The 24,834-nt window shown below is 44.4% G+C and overlaps 1 protein-coding gene across 4 annotated transcripts in view; it reads right to left on the bottom strand.

Moving 5' to 3' along the window:
- LOC135201054 (GPN-loop GTPase 2-like) overlaps positions 1-24,834 on the bottom strand; it is a 307,395-nt gene that overhangs the window by 182,149 nt on the left and 100,412 nt on the right. For all 4 annotated transcript variants that reach the window (XM_064229907.1, XM_064229909.1, XM_064229908.1 and 1 more), the window contains one exon: positions 10,562-10,693. In XM_064229907.1, coding sequence (XP_064085977.1) covers positions 10,562-10,682 — 121 coding nt within the window. In that variant the 5' untranslated portion in view covers positions 10,683-10,693. The remainder of the gene's footprint in view (positions 1-10,561; positions 10,694-24,834) is intronic.

Genomic DNA, 24,834 nt, shown 5'->3' with positions numbered 1-24,834 from the left:
AGCGAGCCATTTATCTTGGCATTATATTGTTTCTTTTTTCTCTAGGATGAATAGCAATATTTATTCCTCAGAAATAGTATCAAAGGAACCATTTCACAGGCCGACACAGGTCAAGCCCAGAAAAAAGTTATAAAAACCTTACTTGTAATCCTTTGGTTACACTACATGTTGTTTCCTGTAGTTTTATGTACAACCTGGAGTTATTTTCATAAAAAAATGCTGGTTCTTGAAGGTAAAAACTATTGTAATCCTCTGGTGACACTACATTCTTGAAGTTTTATGTACAACCTGGAGTGATTTTGCCAAATCTTGAGGGCTAAAAGAACAGTTGATTACTATTTACGTATCATATAGACTAATTAAAGTAAATGTATCTTTAAATAGGCTTATATATTAGTATCAACAAAACATTTCCTGACATGAGTCAGAGGCCGTTTAATGAAACGAACACTTCTCTGTCCTATCTGTTCAGAAAATAAACGTTACGTCAATCCCCGAGACCATTGTTGCCAAGACGCCTCTCTCTCTCTCTGATCAAATTACACTGGAACCTTGACATACGATTGCCCTAATATACGAATGTTTTGAGATACAACAGAAAATTTGCGAAAATATATGCTTTGATATACAACGAAATATTTGAGATACAATTTTGCGATGAGTGATAGTTGTATAGGCGACCAATAAATGGCGTTCAGTCTGTTTGTTAATTGGTGCTGCATCGTTAACACGTCATTGTTTAGTTCGTTGTATTTGTGCCTATTTTTTGTGTTATTTTGTCTATTTTATTATTAACCATGGGTCCCACAGCTAAAGACAAAGCAGGTGATAAGAAAAAACCCAAGAAAATGATTTCGATGGAAGCAAAACATGAAATTATATAGCAAAGCATGAACGTGGCGTTCGTGTATCGTCGATTTGGCAAACAGTATGGTCGAAATCCTTCTACAATATCCACGATCATCAAGCAGAAGGAAGCTATAAAAACCTTCCAAAGGCATCACCATTATTTCTGTGCTGTCCGCTGGTCAAGGTCACTGAGACAGTAACAACAACAAAGACAACAACCAAGAACCACAACCCCACCACTCAACAACAACACAACAACCAAGGACCACAACCCCACAACCCAACACAACAATAACACAACACCCAAGGACCACAACTCCACAACACAGCAAACCAACAAGGAACACACCTACAACTCAACAACAAACAAGGAATACAACCAAAACAAAAGACCACTGCACAAATAATCACTAACACAAAAAACAACACAAAAAGGAAACACACACACCCACTAACAACACCAAGGAATCACAACAGCTCACCAACAACCCTCAACAACTCACAACCACACCAAGAAATCACAACAGCCTCCAACAACAACAACAGCTCACATAACCCAACAGGAACTCACAAGCACAACAAATCCAACAGCACAGGCACAACAACTCTACAGCAAACAATATCAACTTAACAACAGCTAAACAACAAATCAATAACACACAACTAAACTGACTATAGCTATCAATGCCTTCACAGACCGCTGCCGACACTACTGATTAGCACAGGTTCTGCCTCAAGACTGACTCCAAAAACACAGAACTCTAACTCCAACAGCACCAGCAGATAACCCAGAACTCACCAACAGCCAATTCAAACATTAACTATCCATCCAGCAATTACACCCTCTCTCTCTCTCTCTCTCTCTCTCTCTCTCTCTCTCTCTCTCTCTCTCTCTCTCTCTCTCTCTCTCTCTCTCTCTAAGGACACTGTCAAACGGAACTCCCATAACTCCTCCATACCACAGGCACCCTTCGATGAAGCAGATTTCTTAGGGTCCGAGGAACAGTTAGCTCAACTTGAAGGTCTAGCTGTAGTGGACTCGGCCTTCACCACTGCCTGGTGAACAAGGTGATAATTTTCCTCTGTTCGACACTTATTCACTGCAGCATCTACCTGCTCTCTAAAAAAAGAGACATAACCCACCAACGGTCCATTCTGCAAAGTCAGAACCAACTCGGGACCTATAGACTTGGCGATCCGAGAAAGGACGGCAACTTCTCTTCAACACCAGGTTAGCCCACAGGTTTCTCATCTGATGGGTGAGGTAGGAAATACCCCTACCTCCATACTGGCACAGTCTCTCGAAGGGGAAGACTTAGACAAAATGCTTGTTCCTCCTCTTCTGCCTCGCCAGAGGCAGCAACCCTAGATACATACTGTGAAGGACCAAAGATCTAGCCGAGAGACTGCCTGGAGAGCTGCCATGGTGGTAGCCTCCGGGTTCGCTGCTTCCTGCTGCAAGTGACTCTGTGCAGTGAGGTGATGCAGTGAAAGACCTGGAACTAGCTCAACTAAGTCCAGGTCCACCTGTTTAGTCGGAAGAGACCTCTCCAAGGACATAAAATAATGCCTCTGGCAAGGCAGAGGAGGAGGAAGCTTCTTGTCTGAACGATTAGACCTAGGAGAATTCTCCTGCCCTGAGACAGGATTATTCACCTGATCCAATACACCATCAGCATGAGACGACCATGGCAGCCCCACTAAAACTTTAGGTTCCTTTTTAGGCCCCCAGAAGGATTTGAAATGAGAGGAGCAATCAACTGAATAGGCATTGGTCGCTTTCCCAAGGTCGTTGTGCTGACAAATCAGCACTACAGTCTTACCAAAAGTCCTCTGTATCTTGATCGTGTCCACATCCCTAGGCAAAAGAGCCTCAAGTCCATCAAGAGTGCAGTCCTCCTGATCAACTCTCCCTGCAGGAGGGAGAACCTTGCCATATCACCTAGACCCGTCCTGCACAGCTTGGGTGCGTCCAGTATGGTCCTCAGATCGTACCTAGAACATTGGCCTCGCTGCCAAACTCTGGGGATTCCCCTCTGCATTTCCTCCTGTTTGCCTTGCCCCTCCCGGTAAAGTACCAGGAAGTAGAGGAAACAAGAGAGGAGGATCAGATACTCTCGCTCGCCCTGCTGGCAGAACCAGTAGGAGAAGCGAGTTGCGGGTGATCATCAACCCACAGTGATGATGGAACCACGAGTCTAGGAGAGCATTTTTGCCTCAGCGGCGAAACGCTTTCCCAAGGAAAGCATTGAGGTTCTCACCTTCCAGTTCCAGCACTCACCTCCACTAGACTAGTTTAGAATCGGGTGGAGTCGAGCGAGCTACTGGTTGGCGGAAATTTGCACTGTCCTCACAATGCAGCCCAGCCTTCTTCAAGGCCAAAACCTTGCATGAAGAAGACTGCACAGGGGAACTCCTAGCCTTGCCAGATGCCTTGTCTCGCAAAACAGCGACATCTCTCCTGGTACCTGCAGAAGTACTAGGTCTAGTATTCAAAGGTGGGGCAAGTTACCTGCATGACTCAACCCCTTCTCTCCCTCTGCGCCAGAATTGGGAAGGTGAGATGGCTCTCCCCAGAGGGTTGTACATTTGGGGAGTCTCATGAACAAGCCCCTGACGCAGCTTCGGTACTAGGAGCCGAACTTTCGAACCAGAGGCAGGAGCACAAACCGAAGCTTGCACTCCTGTGGTTCCTGCAACGCTAGATCCTGGGAAAAGCAATATGATTCCTGCTCCCATAGGAACAGGTGAACCAACAAGAGAACAAACTGCCTCCTCAGTGGGAGGAGGTAGACCCTTCAAAGTCCCATGACAGGATTTCTTAGGAGGCAGAGAGGCTACCTTCCTCTTCTTAGACTGTGAAGTCTTCAAAGAAGGAGGTGAGGAGGCAGCAGAAGATGAAAACGACAAAGACCAAGACGATGATGAAGATGATGACACCTGACGAGAGCTCTCCTTCTTCGACTTCTTTTATGTCAGTTTTTGCAGGATAGCGGTCAGGTTCCCCATCCAAGGGGCAGGAGACAACTGGGCGAGAGCATCAATGGAGGTGTAACCTCTGACACTGTCAATGGGGATACTGCCACAGCAGGAACAGGAGGAGGTGTCACCCTGAATCTAAGAGGAGGTGGAACAGATGTGACAGGAGCTGGCAGATGGGGATGAGTGCCCATCACAACCGAAGGAGTCACATTAGTGGGGTGATGGGCAAACACCATAGTCGACACTGTAGCAAACCAGTTGAGTCACAGTGGCAATAGTTGTCATCGCCACAGAGTCAGTCACTACATGGAACCTATTCAGGTGGGCTATTAAACCACTCACCAAAGGAGGGCCTATTAGCCCTAGGGAAGTCCACGGCTGCTCCAGCCCTGACCCAACACCTGAAAAAGCAAGTTGGGTTAGAGGGAGGTGTCCCCCCTCGCACCGAAGGAGATAATTCCCCTTTGGAGCGAGAGGAGGCCCGTAGAGTTGTCCTGCCCACCAGCCCCACCCCCAGCTCCTCCTCCGGTGATGAATCAGACGAGGAAGACGAAGGCGAGATTCCTTCCCACCCCAAGGGAGAAAAAGCAATTATGGGAAGCTTGCCAGGAGAGAGGTACGTTGACGAAGGGTCAGCAACCAAGAGCGTTGTCAGGGGTGTGTTACCACTGCATGAAGCCTTGGAAGCCTTCTTCCAGTATCGCTTCATCCCGTCAAAGCTCTCCCACTGCTCAGGGGACCAGATACAGTACTTCAAGTATTATCCTTTGTATATTCATGCCCTTGACTGTATGTGGTCAGGGTACGAGGGTCAACTTCAATCAAGGAACGCAAGTTCCCATACTCTTTACTGCCAACTCTGGGGCACACTCACCAGGAGAAGGCGGCTTTCTTAGGCACATTTGATTCATGGGTTTGCATAATGTTAATATCCAAACACAGTCAATCAACACATATAACAACAAACAACAACAGAAAGATTCAACTGTAAAATAGAAATAAAAAAAGCTCACCATAAGCAGTTGGGCACAGAGCAATAAAACACATCTTCTCTAGATGATGAACAAAAGCAAATTAGAATGCTTACATCTGGTCAGGAGGGACTCCCGTCTAATGGACTGGTAGTTAACAGCTGAACCACCTCGTCTAAACGTTCAGTGGCCATGTACAGGCTTCTCCGTAATTCCTATTGTAAAGGACCAAGGGTTTGTATATCGTGTAGGAACAAACATCAAACCAATTTTATCCTGTTAAGGTTGTTAAAGTAGGGTTGCATTATATCAGAATGAACAATTACATATAATTGCGTAAAATAAGGGGTTGGATTTGAATAACGTATATCACAAAAGAACGTTATTTCTAGATACATACTATAGGCAAAAGAGCAATACACTAATAAATATCATGAAAACATAACATAAAGAATCTAACCAGTCGAACAGTAGGCACAGAAGGAAGAGCGATACGTCTCTCTCTCGCCAAGGCCAAAAGAAAAATGGAGTGTATACCGACTGGTGGGTGGGACTCCCATCTGTAGTCGGTAGTTAACCACTCTACTTAAAAGTAAAATGGCCTGTAGTCAGCTGCGCTGAAGGTAATTCCTATATAAAGACTGAAAGGTTTGTATATTGTGTAGGAACACTGACAAATTTAACCCTTAATGGATAGATAGGTTCTCAAGAGTAGTAATAATAGGTTTGGGGTGGTGGATGGATTGATGCTGTAGAGAAGCAATAAGTGCCATCGATTTGGAAAGAATCGGGTGGGAAAAAGGTGCCAATACTTCTACAGGCCATAAATTCACTAATGACAGCTTTTACACTGTATAAAATCACGAGCCTGGCATCTCAGGACTTCAGTTCTGCTTCTGACTTCAAGGGAGAATGTACTGCATCTCTGTAAATTTGCTCATAAATATACCATGGGGTTACTGTTGGTTTTTGTTCTTGTCTTTTATGACAGTATGTCAGTTGTAAATATAATTTTGCACAGAAAAGTGCAAAGAAATATTAGAAAAAACATGTACAAATAAAAAAAGTTACTGAATCTTCATTCTCAGTAAAGTTACTTAAATATTTTTCAACAAATATGCTAAGAATTTGTTGCTGATTTTATTTCTTATCTGTTTTGATATTGTGTGAGCTGTAATTATAAATTTATGAAATAAAATAAAACTATTTATTAGAAAAAACCTACAGTTAATCCCCCATATTCACGGACTCACATATTCGCAGAGTTCTCTAAAGAACATATATCCCCATTATTTACGGAAAACTAACATATTTGGGGTATTTTCCTATGAGTGATATCCACAAATTCCTGGTTTTCTTAATCAATTTCAATACAAAATGCTCGTTTTGTGATAAAACTATTAAAAAAAATCAGGTATAAACATTTTTGGTTGATTTTTCTCGAGTTACCTAACAAAATAGGCAGTGTTAAGCGTTTTTATAAGGGTTTCAACTAGTATTTGTGGGTTCTAGCTATTTGCAGAGGGTGGGGGGTTCTGGTACACATCCTTCACCAATACAGGAGGAACACTGCATATTAGTTGGTAAAATTTACGATTGTCTTGTAAAACAGGCCCCACAAGGGGTTGTACATTAGTCATTTTCAACTTCTAGTTGAAATTAGGAAAAAGTTTTCAGAATTTTTTTCTTTCACCATGTACATTTGAATATCTTCCTCTTTCCGTTGATGTGTTTTTTTCATAAATTGGCCGGCCTCAAAGTTTACCCGGCCTGGGGAGCTGCATATTGATTTTTTTTACCTGTCCAGTAAGGGTTAGGGGCCAAGTCCCAGTCTGACACCCTTATAAGTGGTACATGATCATATCTGACAGTTCCCATGTTGCTGAAAGGTCTATGTCCCTAGTTTTGAATGCTTGAGCTTTTCCCTAGCACAGACCAATGACAAGGGCCTGAGAGGATTGGCGATGACCTCTGTAACTTCTCCTGAAAAGCCTTTCTTTCTAAGGAATTGCTGGATAGTCTCCACCTGTGAGGATGGACAGAGGCCACTGCCTGATGGTACCACCCGTTGAGTTCTTATTAACAGGGTTGGAGTAGAGGTAAGTTGCCTTGGTATATCCACTGGCAGGTGGAGGAGGTCTGCATACCATTCCACTTAGAGCTATTCAAGTTATTTTCAGACCTTGTGATATTAAGAACCTATTGATGACCTCCCTCAACTGGCTGAATGATGAGGGCATACACATCCAGATTGTCCAACGGGTGCAGGAAGATGTCCTGCAAGATGGCTCTTTGGTTGGCTTCCACATCTTGAACAACCTGTCCACTACACCCTGTTCCAATGACCATTCTGTCCCCACTATTGAGTCTGCCCTGGTTAGTTGGCCTGCCATGACATTTTCCTTCCCGGAGATGTACCTGGCTACCACCAGGATCCCCTGGTCTCTGACCATTCGTGCATTTTCACTGCCAAATCGTTCAGGTCATGGGAAATTGTGCCTCCCTGCCTGTTTATGTAAGCTGTACCCAATGTGTTGTCACCCATGACACCCAAGGACTTCCCTTGGAGATCCTTGAAGTGTTGGAAGCCAGCCAGCCAGGCTGCTCGCTTCTCCAAGAGAATGTTTTGGTGATGCAGCTCCTCCTCCTACATCTCTGAAACGGATGTGCCGTTGAGGTGGGACCCCAACCTCATCAGGATACATCCGAGTATACCAGCATCTCAAGGTGGATGACTTAACCCTGTAAGTGGTTTGTTGGGTCCCACTACCACTGTAGATCCTTTCTGGTCACACTCGACTCTCCTTTCATGGCCTGTGAGGGGCATTTCCCCCATCCTTCATATTCCACTGCATGGAATGAATATGAGTCCTGCCATTGGCCACCAGGTGGCCCACCAGGACTTGCCACTTCTTTCTTTGTCAGTGATGGCTGGATAGGGAGTTTGATACCTTTAGGAATTTGATTAACCTCTCTTATGAAGATAGGCCTTTGCCCTCACTATGTCAATCATCATACCTAGGTACTTGACCCTCTTTTTTGGCACTAGGTCTGACTTTGTGGGGTTGATCAGGACTCCCAAGTCTCTTCACAAACCTTGAATTTTGTCCCTGGACCTTTGCAACTATCTGCGCTGAGGGTGCTAGTATGAGCCAGTCGGATACCTGCATAGTCTCATACCCCTCCTGTGAGCCCATTCTGACACCAGCTGAAACCTCGTGTGAAGACCTCGGGTCCTGTTTCGAGGCCGAAGCAGAGGGTACTGATTTGGCACGTGACTATGTGACCTGGGAGACAAACTGCAGGAACTTCCGGGAGGAGGGGTGTATTGGGATGTGGAGATAGGCATCCGGCCACGTCTAACGAGTCCATCAAGTCTCCTTCCCTGTTGCAGAAATCAGGGGCAAAACAATGTTCTTGCAGAGAACAGGAGCCTACTTTGTTCCACAAGCCCAGCAGACCACCCTCCTGGGACCAACCTGAGCAAGACCCAGGACAGGAAGTCCTTTGCATTCTCTCTTCTCCATCACTGCTTGGCTCAATACCTTCGGCAGGGTGTAGGTAGACACATCCATGAGAGGGATATTTCCCAGACTCAGGCAACTACTGACTGAGATCTGTTGTGTGCCACTGTTCAAATTGCATCCCTCTTCTTCAGGATGATGTTCACCCAAGCATGGGCCACATGCTTGGCCAACTAAGATAAAGCCTTGCTTAAAGGGTCCTTTATTCCATCATGGTGTGCCATTTTTCAGGTGGCACGACCTCTTTCATATCTGTTATCCATGCCCCTGACAGCTATCTAGCCAGGAGATGGACCTTAACGCCCTTCCTAATCTCACCTCTTGATTCATTATCTTCTCACTGGTGAACTGCATACCAATCCTGAGAGATTTTGCACACAAGCCGGCAGACTGATGACATATTCCTCAGAAGGGGACAGGTCTTCCCTGGTATGTAATAGTTGGCCTGGCAGGGAACAATGGGAGAAGCAACTTACGAGATCTAGAAGTGGTTAAGGAATCTTACTCCCCAACTATTCATAATACCCATCACCAGTGGCAACCCAGGAAGGTGTACCATCTGTCTGGCCTCTGTTAGACTGTCTGACATATACTGCAGGTACAAGAAGCAGGGATATTTTCTAAGGTGTTGTATCATCAGGCTCAGATAGGTCCAACTTCCTATGGGCCTAAAGGACAAAATCTGCAAAGGCCTTCTCCTCACCTGGAAATTCCAGGAGGCAGGAGTCTCCCCCTTCTTCCAAGCCTGCTCCTTTTCCTGGGTTACTGGGTCCCAGAAAGTCCCAATCTCTGTCCCATTCCACTGGGAGGTTGTCCAATAACACCATTGGAGGGAGGCTGCGGAGTATCTGGTGCTACCCACGTTATCCCATCCTGATGATCAGTGTCTAATACAATCGGGAGAAGCATGGGAACCAGCTCTGCTACAGCCATCCTATGAGTAGGGTCGTTCCCAAGACCTGTCTCCCGAACAAGGGAGGCGACATCTCCATGTTTTCTCGAATTCAGACCTGCTGGAGAGGCAGGACACACTCCTTCTTGAGTGGCTCCTTTGTGGAAATGACCTACATCTGCTGGAAGTCGGTCCCCATTCAAGAAGGTTCCACCGCTAGAGGAGAGGTTTGACTCCAATGTGGGGTAACTCTGTCTCGTCCAGCTACCAAGCCAGCAGCTCCGCTCTTCCACCTTCTGGTACTTGATCGGTTGGGAAGGGCTATAGGGCGATTCAGTTTGCATCTTTTTTCCGATCCCGCTACTTGCCTACCCCAACTCCACTGTGCCAGTACATACCTCTCCACTGAGGAACTGCAAAAGAGCCAGCAATAACTGTACTGGTTTCTTCTTACCTGCAGACTTAGCAGGAGGAAAAAGATCCTTTATAGATGTCACTGGGAACAGAGGAGTTTGCTTGAGATACGACAATGGGGAAAGAGAGAGAAATGGAGAAGATTCCGTGGAGATGGGGATGGTTATCTTCTGAAGTATTTTTTCATACTTTCCCTACTGAGGCAACAGCCATGCCACACACTCCTCACATGGCACCTCGCAGGAACATTTACGAGCCCTGCATGAGAGACAAACTGAGAGGGGAGGGGTCAACTTCTGTCGGAGACATGGCCTAACTACAGGGCGCAAGACAGAGAGAGAGATTGCACACTGATGCTAGGTATGCAGGGGATTAATATACATATGGGAACAAAATTTCATGGTTTTCAACCCTGGGCATTATTTCTAAGAGAAAAACCACTACTCACTATGATATTACACAGGCAAGGATGGAATACACCGAAGAAACATGAATCACGTTACAGCATGCTATTTTTTTGCCCTGCACCAAGGGAAAAATCAGCACACTAAAATCACAAAAGCAATGATACACATATTCTATAGAAGTGAAGGTGTAAACCAAGTGCAGCAAACCTGCCCAATGATAGCTACGCATAGGGTGTACATACCCACAATCACAAAAATCAAATATACAAAAAAATTTATATTTGAGATGACTCCAAAACATGGGATCACTACAATGGCTGCAAAGACGATGGATAAGGGTAGGTCAATTCAGGTCACACATGAACAAGGTATAGTGTTAGAATTTTGTTTTTCAGAGACAATTCAATAACAGCTGAAGAGCACCAAGTATGAATACTCCATATATATGAAAGCGTAGGTTCATATACACGTCAGAACAAATGACAATGCAGTACCTCATCAGCACTAGCAAGACCAACTTACCTAAATTAATGATAGCCACTTTTCGTCCAAGTTCTTTAAGTACAGCACCCATAGCTTTGCAATAAGTTGTTTTCCCACTACCAGGGGGTCCAAGGACCACCTGACCATACAGCACCACCATACTGGTAACACCTGTCCATTCAGAATGCAAATAATACATTAGAAATATACACATTTTCATCTTGAAGTATAGTGGTTAGGAACCAATATCATCATCATCATCATTAATAACATCAGATTTTCCATTTACAGAAATAAGTATGAAATGAGTTTTCTCCACTGTCTTGTACAATATAAGTACCCATATCTAACCTATGCAGGCATTATCAGGGGCACAGGGAATCATTCCTTGGCAATGAAAGGGTTCAATTGTAACTTTTTCCAACCAAGTTGATAGTTATAGCATCCAACACACAACATCTGTCTCTTATTCTCAAAAGACTATCCATGATAATAATGTGTTAAGATAATTTCTATTGGTGAGAGGAGTAATAGTCCACATTACGCTTCTTAACTATTTTCTTGCACAACCAGATTACATTTTTACATTTATGTATGCACTAGACGACAGCATTTTCTGTGATATTTTCTTCATAAAAAAATGGATAACATCATCATAAAAAATTTTGTCAGGAGCTACTACCATGATACATACATGTACAATTTTTTTCATACCACTTCTATATATTTCTCATGGTAGCCTAATGTATGCCCAGGCCAATCTTCACATGCACTACAGAAGAAAAAGATTAACTATCATCTGGCTGTTGACAATGCCAGGAACTTTGGATTCTGAAAATTTCTGAGTGAATTATCTGGTGGTCCAACAGCTCTAGGACTACCTTGAAGTCATGAAATGGACTACAGCGAAACCCCCATATTTGCACACTCCAGATTCGTGGACTCACATATTCGCAGATTTCTCTCTGAAACATATATACCAATTATTCATGGAAAATATACCTATTATAGTATTTTTCTATGAGAAATATCCACAAATTCCTGTTTTTTTATCAATTTCATTATACAATGCAATTTTTGTGATAAAACTATTAAAAAACCAAGTATAAATATTTTTAGTGGTTTTTCTTGAGGTTTACCTATCAAAATAGGCATTTTTAAGCATTTTAAGCATTGGGCAAAGGGATCATCATTTATGATTAAATTATGATAAATAAAATAGTTTTGGTTTATTAATACCACAAAAAAAGAAATAACTATCAACTTCATAATAATCATTATTTTTATTAACATTGTCTTTATAGAAATACGAAGGAAAACTTTGAACGCCCGTATCTCAAAACTATACTTATTGACCTTCAAAATCTATCTTCTCACTTAGTTTAAAGCTATAACATTGGAATTTGGTATATAACTCAGAAAGACATTATAGAAACAACTAAATAGAGCCCTTTTTTCCAATTTTTGTTTCGTATTTTTTTTATAAAATTTTTTCTCCTGATTTATAGGGTTTATTTTTTTACCATATTGAAAAATTCATATCTAGCAAAAAAATGACTTTTAGAAAAAAAACTCTCCATTCGATTGGAGGTCTACATCAGGTCTATATATGGTAGTAATCCCAGGTCTTAATGTTAAATATCAAGGGAGGAGATAGAATTTGAAAAATGGTTATTTTCGGGATAAATCGCCCTGGCGTCACAAAACCGAAGGTCAGAGGCGAAAATCATGCGGTTTGGAGATGTCCCAAGTCACCTTATTAAGTGGTATGAATATCAAAGTCCTGTCCTTGAAAAAAGGGCATTATCCCGGCCGGCCCCCTTAAGCAGAAGGATGTCATCAAAGCAGCTACACCTTCAAGGGCCATCACTATTTTGTGTCAGCAAGAGGACCCACGCGCACGACGAGATGGAACGGCTGCTTCTTGTCTGGATAAAAGACAAAGAAATCGCTGGCGATACAATAACGGAGACGGCAATCTCCCACAAGGCCAGCGCTATTTTCGGCGATTTGATTGCCCAGGCGGAAGACGACGGAGGGGAAGGGACATCAACGCCAACCCCAGAGTTCAAGGCTTCGCATGGGTGGTTCGAGATATTTTGTAAACGGACTGGCATCCATTCAGTGGTGAGGCATATGGAGGCTGCCAGCTCGGACACGAAAGGGGCCGAAGCCTTTAAAAAGACGTTTGACAAGATGATGACCAAGGAAGGCTACAGTTCTCAGCAAGTCTTCAACTGTGATGAGACTGGCCTTTTTTGGAAAAAAAATGCCTCGTCGGACGTACATCATGGAGGAAGAGAAGAAGCTACCCGGGCATATGCCTATGAAAGACAGGCTTACACTCGCACTTTGTTCCAACGCCATTGGGGATTACAAGATGAAGCCCCTACTGGTGTATCATTCCGAGACTCCTTGAGCCTTCAAGGCCCACAAAGTGCTTAAGGAGAAGCTTCCAGTGATGTGATGATGTGGATGTGATGTGATGTGATTTGATGTGATTGTGGATGTGATGGTGATGTATGTGATGATGTGATGTGATGTGATGTATGTGTGTGATGTGATGATGTGATGTGATGTGTGATGTGATGTGATGTGATGTGATGTATGTGTGTGATGTGTGATGTGATGTGATGTGATGGATGGATGGATGGATGGATGGATATATATATATATATATATATATATATATATTATATATATATATATATATATATATATATGTTACGGCCATTTGCAAAAGTTGGTCATTTTACAAAATTGCCGGCCATTATGCAAAAGGACCAAATTCGTGTCATTTTGCAAAATGACCTAAATTTCTCAGCAGTTTGCAAAACGACCAAGATTTTGGTCAGTTTACAAAATCGTCCATACAGCAAGCAGCAAGATGAAAAAAAAACGAGGGAATGATAAAACGTAGTGAACATAACTATTCATTTTCAGGAAAATACAACTTTCAATCCATCAAAACAAACGTATAAAGTTTTAGCAAGTAACTAGTTGAATGCACACAATGTACTAACGTTAGACGTCTTCTCTTGGCTTTCAGCAGTGCCTTACTGACAACAGTGTCACCAGTCAGCTCCCATTACTATTGTGGAGAGAGAGCTGGGGAGGGGGGGGATAATTAGTGAATGATCGACAATTATACAGTACAATTACCCGTAGTGGCAAACGAGTAAATGAACCACTAAATGAACCAATATTATAAGAGATGATTTGCAGAAGTGAATGACAAGCTTTTTTTCCATCTGGCTGCTTGCTGTATGGAGATTTTGTAACGGACCAACAATAATACTGTTTATTTTGTAAACTGACCAAAATCTTGGTCGTTTTGTAAAATGTTGAAAATTTAGGTCATTTTGCAAAATGACCACGAATTTGGTGGTCCTTTTTGCATAATGGCCGGCAATTTTGTAAAATGACCAATTTTGCAAAATGGCCGTAACATATATATATATATATATATATATATATATATATATATATATATATATATATATATATATATATATATATATATATATATATATATATATATATATACGTTAGTTAAAAGCAATTGCTTTGTGGCATCAATAAGTTTCTTGCAGGTATCTTCATACCGACGAAGTTTGTTCCGATTCTCATTCGTCAATTTCTGGTGAAAAATACGCAGACTTCCTTCTTCCATTTATTGAATTTTGTCACGACAGCTGTTTCGCCTTATGGCATTATCAAGTGACTACTGACTTACAATCTGACCTTTCGGCCTATTTATCTCATCGTGTGGGAGGTATGACCTTGAGGTATGGGTACTGGTTAGTCTAGGGATTAACAGCTTAAGGGCGTTGTTTTAGTTACAAAGAACATAAGGACATATGTACTGTGACAATAAGAGTGAAAGTTTAAACAGTGGTTAAATAAGGGATTTTGACGTAAGGAAAATCTCTTTCTGGCGATTGGCTCGTGTCGCCAGCGAAATATCCTTTAATCTATTATTTCTAGGGTAAATGTACTAACACTACCTAGAGAAATAAATAAATAAAGAAAAGGTCAGTACAACTGACTCGCTCACCCTCCAAGAGGGTGTCGGTATGAACACTATGGCGAGTGAGACCACTACCACGAGCCGCTTGCCAATAGAAATCTCCCACTACAAATCCCCACAAGAGGGGAGCCGACCCACAGAGTGGGCAGCAACTACTACTACTCCATCCCATGCTGCCGACTGCTGCGCCTCTGGTGGCCATCCTGAAGTTAGCAAGCACAATCTTGAGCGATGGGATGGGTAGGGCGGGATTTCGCTGGCGACACGAGCCAATCGCCCAGAAATAGATTTTTCCTTACGTCAAAATCCCTTTTTCTGGGCTCAGCTCGTGTCGCTGCGCGAAATCGTACCAGAGAAATAGCACAAGATTGTAAAGAAAATTCAACTAAACAAAAAGGGGTCTCAAATAAAAGATAACATAAAATGAAGGAATATAATTGCTAAAAAATATACATATACCAATGATACAAAATTAGAAATATTACTTAAATTAACTTTAATTCTAATAATATTTTCCTTAAAATTAACTTAAATTTTACATATATACAGGGCTTACATGGAATATATGTTAAAATCAGTATCGTGTATAGATATGTACAAAGAACTCAAAAGCAATTATAACAATAACTTGAACAGAACAAACTTCAATAATAATAATATATGAAGGGAATGTATATGACTTTAATATACAAAACCCGTAACCATTGTAAATAAGATGTATCCCCTGGCATAAAAATAAGGGGATCACATCAAAGAGATCAATATATACAATCGATTGTGAGTGACCCTAGCAAAAAAATAAGGGACACCCATCATATCACCATAAGAGCAGCTAAGACCCAAGGTAAACGTAGATGAACATGACAGGTATAGACGAACTGTTGGGTGAGACAGGTAGAAAGGAGGACTGGATCTTCTACTAAAGATTAAGCAGAGTCGGGGGAAACTATGTTAACCCGCCGCAACTGCTGAAATTTCAGAGCTTCCAAGGACTTTAAGTAATGACGTTTAAATACTGTCGGCGATTTCCATCCAGTATATTTTTTTCAACTCATCGAAATTCATATGTTGGAAATAGTTAATTGAGGTGGCTACTGCCCTGACATCATGTGCTTTTGGGAAAGAGTCAGGGTTGGCTTGCTTAATAAAGTACAGGATCTGCTGCCTTGATGCCCTTTAATAGATAAAAGTACACCTTTTTCTTCTTTCTTAAAGAGAGGACCCGATGAGGATGAGGAGGTCCTGGACAGAAAGGCTCGTAAGGTCGATACTGGGCAAAGAGATATCTTGTGGAAGGGGTACAACCTTCCATGGTTCCCATCTCATCAAAGGATCTTCATTCTTTGCTATAAAAACTACGTTCCGGAGAAAGTAGCACTTCCCCTGTGGGAAGAAATTGAATATGATCCGGATCTCTGGATAATGCCGACAGTTCTGAAATTCTAGCTCCTGAGGCCAAGCTTAATAAAAATAGAGTTTTTCTTAAGAGCATTATAAATGAACATGTGTCATTATCAGTTTCTGAAGCCAGCTTTAGAACATCATTTAAGAACCATGATACTGACGTAGGCCTTACAGAAGGTCTAAGTCTAGCACAAGCCTTGGGAATAGACGAGAAGTAGGAGTCTGTCCAAGTCTATGTTGAAACCAAATTGAAAAATCTTTTTCAAGGCTGACTTGTTTGTCGTAATGGTGCTAGCTGCTAAGCCTTTTTCAAATAAAGACCCTGAAAAAGGATATAGCTGAATTGATTGTCATGATTCTAATATCTGATTCTCTCAGGAAGGTTGCTAACTTTTTGACAGCAGCATCATACTGTCTCAAAGTTGAATCTCTTTTATCAGATTCCAAGAAGAGAATATTTTGAGGGTCAATATTCGCATCTCTTTTCGCTGCAACTTCATGAAATCCATAAAGTTAGGGTTTTGAGAATTCCTGAGGAAGCGAACACAGTCTTCGTTTGCACTGACTGGGAGAGCCTGGGACTGGGAATTCGAAGAGGGCGAAGACCCCAGTTCCAGAATTAGAGGGTACCAATTGCTCTTCGGCCTGTCCTGGGGCTACTAGAGCCACTTGGACCCTTGAATGTCCTGAGTTTGGTTCAAGTTACCTTCATGAGAAGATTCACTGGAGGGAAGACATAAATCTTCTCCCAGTTGTTCCAGTCTAGGGCCAGGGCATCCGTGGCATAGGCCAGAGGGTCCAGGTTGGGGGCCACATAACATGGGAGTTTGTGGTTCGCTTGGGATGCGAAGAGATCCACTTGTAGCCTGGAACTCTCTGAAGAATCCACTGGAACGAACTGCTGTCCAGTGACCATTCCGACTCCAGAGTACTGAATCGGGATAGAGCATCTGCTATGACGTTTCTCACTCCAGCTATATGGGTGGAGGAGAGGTGCCAACTGAACTTGTCCGCCAGGGAGAAGACGGCTACCATGACATGATTTAGATGACGTGCTTTGGAGCCTCCCCTGTTTATACAATGGACTACCACTGCGCTGTCTAAGACTAGCTTTATGTGGGAGTACTTTGGCGGACGTAACCTTTTTAGAGTCAAGAACACTGCCATTGCTTCCAGTACGTTTATGTGGAACTGACGGAACTGAGGTGACCAAGTTCCCTGAACCTTCTTGAACTGAGAATATCCTCCCCAACCGCTTAACGAAGCGTCTGTGGTGGATGGTAATCCCCGGAGGAGGAAACTGAAGGGGCACTGATATCGATAAGTTCTTGACTTTTGCCCGCAAGGGCGTAGACGATTCCGTAGAATCTGAGGGACTGAGGATAATTTGTCCCTGGACCTGACATTTGCTCGTGAGCGCCAGATTCTGGTTAGGTCTTTCAGTTTGGCTTTCATCAAGATGTTTGTCACTGATGCAAACTGGAGTGAACCCAGAATCCTTTCCTGGGTTCTTCTTGACGCAAGTTTGTGACTCAGAAATTGCTTTACTGACTTCGCTATTTCTTTCCTCTTGGCTGATGGAATCGACAGAGTATGGGAGGATAGATTCCATTGAATGCCCAGCCACTGAAAGTTTGACTCTGGAGTGAGTCTTGACTTGGTCCTGTTTATCTTGAAGCCTAGATATTCCAGGAACTGAATTACTTTCAGTGTTGCTTTGTGGCATTCCTCGACTGTTGGAGCCCAGATTAACCAAAAAAAAAAAAAAAATCGTCGAGATACGCTACCTACCATAACCCCTTGCGATCTTAGTTGTTGAACTACCCCACTTCCGCCAACTTCGTGAACACCCTGGGTGCTACGTTGAGCCCGGAAGGAACTACCTTGAAGGAGAATGCCTGATCTCCTATCTTGAAGCCCAGATACGAACGGAAGTGCCTTGCAATAGGGATATGATAGTAAGCGTCTGTAAGATCGATAGAGGTGGTGACGGCCCCACGGGGAAGTAAGGTCCGCACCTGCGAGATCGTGAGCATCTTGAACTTGTCGCAGCGAATGGCTAAGTTTTAAGCGGGACAAGTCTAAGATTACCCTTCTTTTTTGTGAGCCTTTCTTTGGAACGCTGAACAAGCGCCCTTGAAACTTTAATCTGTTGACTCTCGCTATTGCTCCTTTCTGAAGGAGGTCCCTCCGCATACTCCGTCAATTCTTTGGATGGAAGTTGGCGGAAAGGTCTGGATGGGGGCGGGTTCGCTACCCAACTCCAACCCAGGCCTTTTGACACAATGCTTTGTGCCCCTCCCATTTGCTGAAATTCCACCGGTGGCGGAAGTGAAACAGCCTCCCTCCTACCTGAAAGTCCTCATTGGTGTTGGTAGCCTCCGCGGCCATCCCTCCTCGTGAAATGTTTTCCTCTATTAAAGGACCCTCCCGATCCTCTCTGACTAAAGGATCGCTTACCTCTGCCTCCCTACCCGAGCGGTCATACTTCTGGGAAGCTGGCCCTCGAAGACTTGATTGAAGGCTGGGGAGAGAGCGTAAGAGGTGGAGGGTTGAGGCTGGGGGGAAATGACATAGATAGGCTGCGATTGAGCCTTGGAGGTAGAAGGTTTGGGCTGCCTGCACCAACGTGAACAGCCGGAACAGGCTGGGTAAAGTGTTGCTGTTTCTTTTGGTAAGGCTGGAAACGTCTGGGTTTCTTCTGAGCCTTACTCTGACAACTTGATCTTGGCGTCTCTGGCCGTAAGACCCCCAACGATCTTTAAGGCTTTGGTTAAGCCTTGTAGCCTCTGCCTGGACCTCCACCTTTACCAATCGCATCTGGGAAGAGGTCTGCTCCCCAGATGTTCGATGCAAGCAACTTATTCGGTTCATGCCGAATAGTTGCTTCTTGAAGGACATGTTTCCGACAGTTTGTTCTAGCCGTGGCAAACTCGAACATGTCAGACTGCACCGTTTGAGTCAGTGACTTGGTGATCAGCTTAAAAAGTGGCTCAGAACCATAGGAAATGGTAGCCACCTCGGTCATGGCCATGGTATTGATAGACCTGGCCAACCTAGACTTGGCATCAAATTCTGCCTGAATGAGGCTATCTGGAAGTCTAGGCAGCTTCTCACCAAACTGCTCCATAGCACAGTCTGGTTTGAGTTTGCCCTCAGAGTGTTTGGGCATCTTCCCACAACTCACCGGCTGAGGGAAGTAAAGGAGACGTAGGGTCCGCTTCTTTCAGCTGAGGCAACGAATCCCCTTCTGGGCTGCTGGAATGTAACCGTAGCAATCTTTGTCAAGAAAGGGAGCGGGGTACCCTCTTCCATTGTAAAGATTGTGAAAGGACTCTTAAACGGCTGTATTTTCGTGTTCGAACAGTCCATGTCCTCTAAACACCTGAGCCATTCTCTTTGAGCCTGGTCTCGTGAATAGAGGACTGTTTCTTTAGGTACCTTATCGTCTCGTGTCATGGCAGAGGCGGTGAGCCTGGCGTAGCCGATGAACGGAGGCTGAAGGTCTTCCGGGTAGAACTCGAAGTCTTCAATCCTTCGAGTTCCACATTCCGGGATAGGAAATAAGCCCACGTCCTGGAAGGGGGCGTATGACGCTACCTCTCCAAGGATTGTTCATACTGAACGGAGGTAGAGAGTCATACGGAGGCAATTGCGCTCCCCCTGTGCTGAAGGATGGGGGAGTAGCTAGCGGAGCTTGGCTCAGTCCGGCGATAATGTTGTCCTGGGAGTTGATCCTATCAGACAACCGGGAGAACATCTGTTCCATACTGGTTTTTAGAGACCCCACCAGATCGCCCACTTGTTGCAACAGGCCAGCGTTGGGATCCAAAGCCGGAGCTGCTGCGGAGGTGGACGGGTGGCTCTGAACAGGAACCAAAGGCAGTGGAACGGTTGACTCCGCTGGGGTGTGTGATCTCTCCCTGGAGGATCTACTCCTAGAGGATTTGGAGCCAGACCCGGAAGCTTTAGACCTCTCTGCTCCAGGGTTTAGACCGGAGACTTACGAGATGATGATGACGCCGACGCCGTCTTTTTAGACGACGACGACGTCTTAGTCAAGGTTTTAACTGCTTGTCCTTTGACCTTAGGTCTAACGGAAGCATCAGGAGAAGTATAAAGTTCGGTACCTGTAAAGCCTTGGAAGGATGGAGAGTTTGCAGGGGTAGAAGATCCAGTGGCAACCCAAGGGTAGCCCTTGGGCGTCCAACGTACTCACCTCGACCAACAGGTCGTCTACACCTGCCATCGGTTCAATGTTTAGATCTAACGTCGCGACTTCCGAGGAGATGTCCTGGCCTGGATCAGTCAACGAGGCAGCGAGCTGTTGTTGGATGAACGCAATAGTCGGGGCCGCCTCTGCTGGGTCGACGTAGCCCGTTGACTTGCCGCCGGGGAAGATCAGGACCGCCAACCTCTTCTCGAGAATGTAGGGCATACCCTTGGCGGCGTTCTTCCCAAAACCGCCGACCCAGGCCCGCAGGGTTGCCAGTGCGGTGTCCCTCACAGCCGGAGCCTGGAAGAGAGGGTATTTATTAGTTTTTTAAGATTAAACTTAAAACTAAAACTAATTAAAAGCTTACTTAAAATTATAGGGGATGCGAAATCCCCTGTAAATTTATCTTAAGTTTAAGAAAGATTAGAATTTTTAAAACTTAAGAACTATAACGAAGTAGGGTAGGCTGGCTAACGGAGTTGGAAATACTTACCCCTTGTCTAAGAGCTGGCTCACCAGATCATAACAGATGGTGCATGTCTCGTGATACCAGACTTGGAGGTCCCCGTGCGGAGTCGCGCATGGAGCATGGGACCGGCAAACTTCATGTCCACAGGGGTCTTGAAGCGTGGCGGTGCATCCCGGATGCTCACAGTTGGTGGTCTGTAAGTGAAAAGACACATGAGCATCTTAAAGGCTATCACTTACAGGCTAAAGGACAAAAGAACTCCGCTGCATGCCGGAGTTCGGAAAAAATTTGGGCATAACCCCTCCCTACCGCCTGAATAGGCTATAACCCCGGAGAGATCCGGTGAGGCAGACAAGGGAGGGGATGGTTTAAGGTAGCTTAAGATAAACTTACTTAGTTTAACAAAACTAATTCTTAAACCTATAAAAATCGAACGTACCGGACTAAGTCCAGTGCGTGGCGGAGCGTGTCGCGACCTCAGCGCGACGGAGAGGTTAGTAGAGACCAACTGTATGCCTCAGTCCACCCTGCGGGGTGAACTAGCATCTTTCCACTTGGATGCCGGAGCTCCGGTAGAAAAGGAGCCCCAGTAAGGTGGGAAAGGGCGAGAGGGCACACAGACTCGCGCTAGCAACGGAGCGACGGAGAAGCGACGGAGGGGGGAAGGGCCAGTCCCCCCCCCTTAGCCATGGCCGGCCGGACCGAGAAGCTGGAGAGGTCGAGTCCAGTCTGGGTCTGTCCCGTCCCTCTACTCCCTCCGCCTGGGGGGAGAGGGAGGCAGGCTCGGGTATGCGGAGCGAGCGTGGGCAGACCAACCCTCCCCCCGACTCTATGGAAGAGCGGGAGGAGGGAAGATGACTGGACAGCGTCTGGCTGCTCCGTGATCACGTAGTGACCACGGGGCGGTAACAACAAAACAATGTGAAACAATAAGGCCTAGAATACACAACCGGCTGATCAGAGAGAAGCTATAGGGAAGCAAACCGAACTGAAGAGCGGTAGCACATGGGCCCTATGGGCCATAACCTAGGCTAGGTGAAGCCAGACGCCTACACTAACATAAACATAATATAAAATAAATAAAAACATTGAAAGAAAGAAAACAAAAATAGTAGGAGAAAAAATCAGGAGTTTGGTACGGACTAACCCGAAAGAAAGTCTACCACTCAAAGCTAGCCGGGCCGATACTAAGAGCTGTGGCTAGGGTCTGGATAGAAGAAGCCTACGTAAGGTAAAAAGACATGCATGCATGACATAAACCGCGTAGACTGTACCCTAAAACAAACAAATAGGATGACTAAAATAGAGCGTACTAAGTAAGGGAAGGTTCTGGGTATGGAAGACCAAGAACGAACCCCGCCACGAGGCAGAACATGCTGCCATGCTTCCGACCTAGAGCTCGTATTTTATACCTAAAAAACGGCAAATACTGACTCAAGGACGGAAAAAACCAAATAGCAATAAACATTGAGTACTTAACTTAGCTGCTGCGATGGCTGCACGCTCCATGATGAGTAAATCCAAAAATAAGGGCACAAAACACAGAGCAAAAAGGGCACGTGTATACAGTGTGCGCTAACTGAAAAGGATGGCCACCAGAGGCGCAGCAGTCGGCAGCATGGGATGGAGTAGTAGTAGTTGCTGCCCACTCTGTGGGTCGGCTCCCCTCTTGTGGGGATTTTTGTAGTGGGAGATTTCTATTGGCAAGCGGCTCGTGGTAGTGGTCTCACTCGCCATAGTGTTCATACCGACACCCTCTTGGAGGGTGAGCGAGTCAGTTGTACTGACCTTTTCTTTATTTATTTATTCTCTGGTATGTGTTAGTACATTTACCTAGAAATAATAGATTAAAGGATATTTCGCGCAGCGACACGAGCTGAGCCAGAAAAATATTCAAAATACAATGCCATGTGCTAGAGTTTCCTTAAATGTATGTTTTAAAATTTAATATGTTACATGTTAGTTTTTAGATAAAAACAAATTACAAAATTACATACAGGTGAAAATGAATATAGAAATCTAAATACGGGGAAGTACAAATATATGTATAGTATTTTATAGCATGCATAAAGGTACAAGAGATAATTTCTGTTTATACATAAATGTGTATGATTTAAATTTGAGTGTGTGTGTGTGTGTATGTCCAAAATGGTCTACGTTGGTTAACGGTTTGCTGATCGTGTTGGGCGGGGTCTCAGCGACCTGAGTAAGGATGTTACTTGACTTTCGCTGACGTTGGGTCTTCTCATGCCTTCCAACGGGGAAGGGGCGCGATGTTCTCGGTGGATTGGGGCCCGCTGTCTGGTCCCGTGTGGCTTTGGTATTCCTTTCCCTGCTGGAGGGGAGTATATGGTCGGATTCTTGTTGGACGTTCAAGGTCGGCTTCTGATAGCGAAGCTCACTGCTTTCCGTTATTTAAGAGGCGACCGTAGTTGTCTTCTCTGTGTATGACCTGGGTGCTTCTATGAGCTCTTGTAGAGATGGCTTCCTGTCGTGAACATCTATGTAATGTGATGGATGGCCCCTTGATTTCTATGAGCCAGCAGACGTCTCGAAGGGTCGTTGTAGTGTGCCCGATGTAGTTTTGGCTGTGAGGTTTACACACCTCCTCTGGACAAGTAAATTTGTAAACTACATTCGTGCACATCTCCTTCGGTCCCCCCGGAGTGGTGCTGTTCTTCATTATTAAGGCTGCTACAAGGTTGGGCTTACTATATATGTCAACAGAACCTTCACACACAGCTCATCATGGAAAGATATACATAAGGATCTGTATACATACTCACGAGAAATGTTTTTACTGTGGAGGCAAAATGGCAGCCCGAGGGAAGGACACACTGCATTACTAATGAGGCAGGCGAGAGCGCAATTCAAACTTGCTCTTAAGCACTGCAGGTTAAATGAAAAACAACGAAGAGCTGATGCAATGTCTAGAAACGTAGAATCTGGTGATTACCCTCGTCTTTGGAAAGATATCCAGTCCTTAAATCCCAAAACTAAAAAGCTATCACAGAGAGTAGGGGAAGCAGTCGGAGACGAGGCTATCGCAAGGATGTGGGGTGATCACTTCAACAATATCCTGAATTGCATAAATGATCAGGATTCCCGAAGCGAGGTAGATAACCTCCTTAATGACAACATTCAATTTCATTTTGAAGACCGTATTACGCCAGGTAACATCAGCGATGCCATAAACAGCATACCTAATAATAAATCGCTCGGCTGTGATGGTCTTCCCGCAGAAGCTATCAAATTCTGCAATCCGATAATTTACATTTTGCTAGCTGCCTTATTCAATGCGTGCATAATTCACCAGTTTCTTCCAGACTCGCTACTCTTAGTTCACTTGATACCATTAATCAAAAACAAGCTAAAGGATGCAGCTGACCCTGGCAACTACCGGCCAATTGCAATCACAACGATCGCATCGAAGATACTTGAGTCGGTTCTTCTTGTAAGACTTCTCCCCTTTCTACACACCACTGACAATCAGTTCGGGTTTAAAGCAAACCACTCAACCGACACCTGCATCTACATACTGAAAGAATTGCTGAACTACTACCTATCATCAGCATCTCCGGTTTTCCTGTGTTTCGTAGATGTGAGAAAAGCATTTGACAGAGTAAACTACCTGAAGCTATTCCTGAAGCTGCATAAAAGGGGCACACCCCTATATCTAATTGGCATTTTACATTGCTGGTTCTCCACACAGCAATTCTGTGTCAAATGGGGCAACGTATTATCGTACACCTTCGGCTCCCTAAACGGGCTTCGGCAAGGGGGCATTCTCTCTCCATACCTGTTTAATACGTACACAGATGCCTTGAATGTCAAACTAAACTCACTCCAATCGATGCACTGTCAATGAAACAACTATAAACAACCTCTGTTAAGCCGACGATATGGTTCTGATTTTCCCATCAGTGCATGGCCTCCAACGACTCATCGACACTTGCCGCCAATATGCAGAGGAATCTGATATAATCTACAACGAAACCAAGACCCAGTGCATGTCGCTGCTCCCGAGATCGCTTAAGCATATTGCAGAACCACAAATTTTCCTCGGAAACCATCGGCTGGAATTTGTGCGCGAATTTCCGTATTTGGGGTTACATTATTACCGACGACCTAAAAGATACGGCAGACATTGAACAGAGGCGTCGTAAACTATGTGCAACTGGCAACATGATTGC

The sequence above is a fragment of the Macrobrachium nipponense genome, chromosome 27 (genome assembly GCF_015104395.2).
Source record: "Macrobrachium nipponense isolate FS-2020 chromosome 27, ASM1510439v2, whole genome shotgun sequence".
Classification (NCBI taxonomy): Eukaryota; Metazoa; Arthropoda; class Malacostraca; order Decapoda; family Palaemonidae; genus Macrobrachium; species Macrobrachium nipponense.
Note: the sequence above shows the minus strand (reverse complement) of the source record. Positions and strands in the feature narration are given on the sequence as shown.